This window comes from Pterocles gutturalis, unplaced genomic scaffold (assembly GCF_000699245.1).
Source record: "Pterocles gutturalis isolate BGI_N339 unplaced genomic scaffold, ASM69924v1 scaffold41344, whole genome shotgun sequence".
NCBI classification, from domain to species: Eukaryota; Metazoa; Chordata; class Aves; order Pterocliformes; family Pteroclidae; genus Pterocles; species Pterocles gutturalis.
In genome coordinates, this window is record NW_010134668.1 from 1 (window position 1) to 5,181 (window position 5,181).

Genomic DNA, 5,181 nt, shown 5'->3' on the forward strand with positions numbered 1-5,181 from the left:
TGTACCACGAAGCGTACGATCCTCTGGCACCAGCGCGTTTTGGTGTCGGGTGCCCAGATCTTAAAATCACTCGAGGGTGGCCACCAGACATGGGAGGCTCCTGCTCCCAGCCCGGCTCACCCCTCTGCTCCCGTGCGCCCGGTGTCCCTGGGGAGGGATTTCACCCCACAAACTGCCCAGCTCAGCACTGCCTTCTCCTCCCCACCTCCCTCCCCAGGTGCGAGGTGCGGCCAGGACCTGAGTTCCTCACCCGATCCTACCTCTTCTACGCCAACCGCCTCTTCAAGGCTTACCAGTTCTACTACTGGGACCCCTCCTGCCGCGACCCCTCCTACTCGCTGGTCATCAAGGGCAAGCTCCGGCTGCGCCAGGCCTCCTGGATCACCCGCGGGGCCACCGAGGCGGGCTATTACCTCCATAAAGTCACAGCCAGAAAGCCATGCGGGAGGTGGCCTCTTGGATCAACCAGACCTCCGGGGAGGGCTGCAGCGGGTTCCTGCCCCCCGGGCGCACCTGGGCTCCCGGAGCCCTCTACGAACTGCTGAGCGCCAAGACCGAGCGCGACTGCACGGCCGCCTTGGGCTTCGCCATGCACGAGCTGAGCCTGGTGCGGGTGGAGCAGCACTACCAGCCCTTGCTGCAGCCACAGCAGAGCGGGAGCCGGCTGGTGGAGGAGCTGTACTTGGGGGACATTCACACCGAGTGGCTGGAGAGGCTCCACTACCGACCCACCGGTTATCAGCGACCTATGCAGAGCGCCGTGGTAAGGATGATGCCGTTACGTGGTCCCTTTGTCGGTTCATGGGCTTTGCCAAGCACGTGTGGTTTCTTCACTGTTAAAATACCACCTGCCTCCCCTTAGCCCCCTCGCTGTCCCGCGGACACGCGGGTGGGGTGTGGGGCTGTACGTGCGGGTTCCCTGGGGGCTGCCAGGTGCTCTGCAGCACGTGGGACTCACCCTCTCCCATACCGAGCGACCAGAACTGGGCTGGGTGGAAGCTCAGCAAAACCAGCATCAGAAACAAGCCGTGCTGGCATGGGGCTGGAGTTAGTGGCTTTCAGTTGGCTCAGTTTTTTCCTAGGAAATGCAGTTTCCTAGTTGCCCACACCGAAGACAGTGAAAGCTTTGGGCTGTGCAGCAGTAGAGGCTGCCTGCGCTGTTGTTTGCCCTCCTCCCCTCTCTTCTGCTCTTTGCTCCAGGTTGAGAGAGGAGCGAGGAAGCAGCATTTGCCATTAAATCATTAGTCCTTGCTGTAATGCCATTAGAAGAGGAAGTTGCCCTGAATACAATTATGTTATTACACAGAAATCAAACTTTCATTTTTACATAAATAAAACTGAACAGGAGACTTGATTGCCTTTTATTTTATATTATTTTATTTTGCAGCAGGTTAGTTTATAACCAGGAAAGCCCATTTCTATCTGAACCATAGCTAATCAAATGCAAAAATGATTGAGCAGTGAGATGGGGTGAAAAAACCTCTCTGAACTTTACCACATAGAACTGAGGTAACTGAAAAAAATTATTTTGGGGGCAGCATTTCCCCACACCCTGAACTACACCAAGTGAACTCGGAAAAACACAGAGCAGCACCCCTCTCCCCCTCCAATGTAACATTCTCGAATTGGTTAAACTTGTATTATCTTGGGCCAAAACCATATATATCTGAGCAAAACCAGATGGTAAACATAAACACTTTTAAAAGTTAATTAAAAACTAAACTTAAAGATACTGAAATCCACTCTCTGAATATAGCACGGTAATTAATCAGCTAACAGCTCTCCAATGGACCAGCACATGGTGTCACCACTTGGTGATAATTAGAAGCTGCCATACATTAGAAATAACTTCACACGATTGATTTAAGCAAGTAAGATTTTTGGCTCCATGTCTGCAGTGATAATTTTATGGGGCACAGGATTTTTCTTTTTTTCTTTTTTTCTGAACCAACATCCATTTGCTTGCAGTAGTGAGAGTCACACAGCTATGTTAGGAATTATTTTTTAACCCTCTTTATGAAAATAACACTCTTTTTTCCCTTAAATTTATATCTGTTTTAAAGAAACCCATTCTCCCCAAATTACCTTTCATTATCAAAGAATTTCCTGTCTAAGGAGAGCATATATATTTGCCAACTTCTGGGATTATTTAGCCGTAATGTACTGTGTACTGTCAGCACTCATTAACGTGACAGTAGCAGTAAAGCAAGCTGAAAATGACTAAATTACAGTAGGCTCCAATCAACCCGCATGTAAATTACCCACCCTACAGTTAACTACTGAGTTATTTAACCTTGTTGCTTGTGACAGCTCAGTAAAGATTAGCTCGTATCCTAGAAAACGATATAATGTTCAAACCGTGGTTATTTAAAAATAAATCATTTGTGATATATGAAGTATAGGAAAAAGTTCCAAGCTGCACAAAAAACCTCCTGGCGCTGGATCGGCTGCGGGACTGGTTTGGCTCAGAGCTCTGCACGAAGCACAGGCAGAGAACCAAAGGTCAGGTCCTGCTTTCGGAGGGGGTCCTTGTCCTCTCCAATGCGATGCCCGTTCTGGCTGCTCGGTGCAAACCCGTGTCCCTCCTTCCCAGCCTCACCGCTCCCGGTGACCAGCAAACGCAGCCGCGAGAGCATGGGCAGGGGTCTGTGCGGGGGCACAGGAAGGGCTTGAGGGGGAAGCAGAACTTTTGCTTTTGGCCGTCCTGGAGGTGCTGCCACCACCGTGATGCCGTACAGCCAGCGAAGCCTCCCTGCAGTTGGGTTCCACAGCCTTTTCCATTGCTGAAACGCATGCGCGGGTTTTTCCCGAATCTGTGCAGAGATGCGCTTGGTGGGCTGACTTCTCCCAGCACCCTCATCCTCCCCCATGGGTAAGCGCAGCAGGTTGCAGGGGAAAACTCGCAGGGAGCAAGCCTGATGTCCCGAGGGAGCGTTCTCTGCCCTTTCGGCAGCTCTGCCCATGCCCTGTCCTCGCTGCAGCCTGTCCTGAGCGGCCCGGTGCAGGGCAGAGCTCAGCCTCCAGCACCACCAGCCCTCTCCGTCCTTCCCCGTGTACCAGAATAGCCAAGAGCCAGGGCAGCACTTTATCTCTCTTAATCTGCTCGGGTGTCTCAGGCCAAGTTCATGCAGTTGAACACTCCGGTGCAGCACAGGGGAGTTTGACCTTGTTAAATGTTCTGAAAGGGTTTTTTGCTTATCAGGTTACAAAAACATTTTTTTTTTTGTCTTCTGCAGCACCATGTGCATCCTTGCCCAGCCTGTGGGATCATCTACAGAGCCGACGAGCACCACCCGCCCATCCTGCCCGCCAGAGCCCAGCTGCCCATGCGGCTCAGCGGCAGCTGGGTGAGCACGCACTGCGAGGTCCGTCCTGCCGTGCTCTTCCTCACCCGCTACTTCATATTCCACGGCAACAACCACACCTGGGAAGGGTATTACTATCACTACTCCGACCCGCTCTGCAAACAGCCGACTTTCACCATCTACGCATCCGGGCATTACACCCAAGGCATCCCCTCCTCCAAAGTGAGAGGTGGGACAGAGCTGGCTTTCAAAGTCACGCAGGCTCGGGTGACGCCCATGGACCAGGTGACAGTGATGATGCTGAACTCCTCAGAACCTGGAAGCTGTGGGCTGACGAGCTCCTGGAGCGCTGGGGTGGAGCAGGATATAACACCCACAAATGGCTGTTTGGCTTTGGGCATCAAGCTGCCCCACACTGAGTACGAACTTTTCAAAACGGAGCAAGACACGAAGGACCGCAGCCTGCTGTACATCGGCGAAAGGCCCACGGATGGATCCAGTCCCGACAGCCCCAACAAGCGACCCACGTCCTATCAGGCACCTCTGATTCAGTGTGCTGGAGCGCCAGAGGAATTCTCTAACTATCTTAGTCTGAAACACTTGGGAAGAAAGGACTCTAATGGGAATGAAGCACTAAAACCTCTGCCTGTGGCCTTTCTATTGTTTATAGCACTTCTGTGTTTGAGATGGGACTAGTTATCTATTCAGGTACAGCACAGAATTCAGAGTCGTGGTGCTAGTGTGATTTTTATATCCTGCAAATGAGCACATCTGGAATCAGTTTTACTCAGATTTGGAAACACTTTTTAAAAACACTCAACAACAGTGAACGAAGCCAAGAAGATATGCCTGACTACATACTGTTTGTCCTGTGGCTTTATTGCCTAATCTCCCCTCCTCTGCGCATACCGATTTAATGTAGTGACATGGATGCGCTGCACATGGCAATAGATAATTTAGCAATGTGAGGTGGGGGGGGAGGGACATCAATTACCATTGCTGCTTTGAGCTTTTGACATTGCTAAGATTTAATCAAGAGCTTGATTCAGATGTAATTCAAACATCCAAGGTGTCAGCTGCTGAGTTTCTTTGAGGTTAAGTTGCCTCTCATGATACTCCTTATTGCTGTTCCTGCAAATTGAATCTGCGGAGTCAGGCAGCAGCAGATAAACAGTCAGCAAGTGCTCTTGGTAAGGGCACCGTTAATCACGCCCTTCTCAGTTTACAGACATTTTCTACGGTTTTTGTGTGTACGTACGCACACAAAAATGCGACACACAATCAACTTACGTGCATACAAACAGCAGCCCTCACAGAGCTTCACCTCCACAGACGGTTATGCCTGACCCTGGTCACAAAGGAAGACACAGTAAATGGAAAAGTCTTCTGTGCACAACTGCTCCAACGTTCAGCATCACCTAGCTGCAGACACCGCATCCTCGCTGCATTATTCGGCTTTTCCAGTGCAGTACTGGCCTGTGCTTTGGTACACCAGCAACGCCCCATGTTCCAGCAGGCAACGGCACCACCAGGCAATCGCGACTCCCACTCACCAGGCACCGAGCAAAGCAAAAGATCTCTTACAAGTCTTCTCAGGCCGTATATTTTCGCTGTCTCCTTTTTAGAAAAGTGTACTGGCATCGCAGTTGTTAATCCAGCTCTCCTTTCAATCCGAATGTCACTGCAGCCGCACTCCTGTAAAGACGTTTTATAAACCTGCCTCTGGTGAACGATGGGCTGAGGAGACACTCGAGTCAGCACAGTCAGGTCAGACTGATTTCTACTGACAAGAAGAAATTACATTCCCTGTCTGCTGCAGCTCAGAAGCTATCACTTACTTGGAGATGACCTCCTCTCAGTAGCTAAATCCTCTCCA

General features: G+C 50.9%; 1 protein-coding gene across 1 annotated transcript; it reads left to right on the plus strand.

Moving 5' to 3' along the window:
- The first annotated feature begins 89 nt into the window (after positions 1–89).
- APCDD1L (adenomatosis polyposis coli down-regulated 1-like) lies at positions 90–4,001 on the plus strand. The gene is given in 3 exon segments (XM_010081666.1): positions 90–420; positions 423–763; positions 3,237–4,001. Coding segments are annotated over 3 exon segments (1,437 nt in total).
- Positions 4,002–5,181: the final 1,180 nt, after the last annotated feature.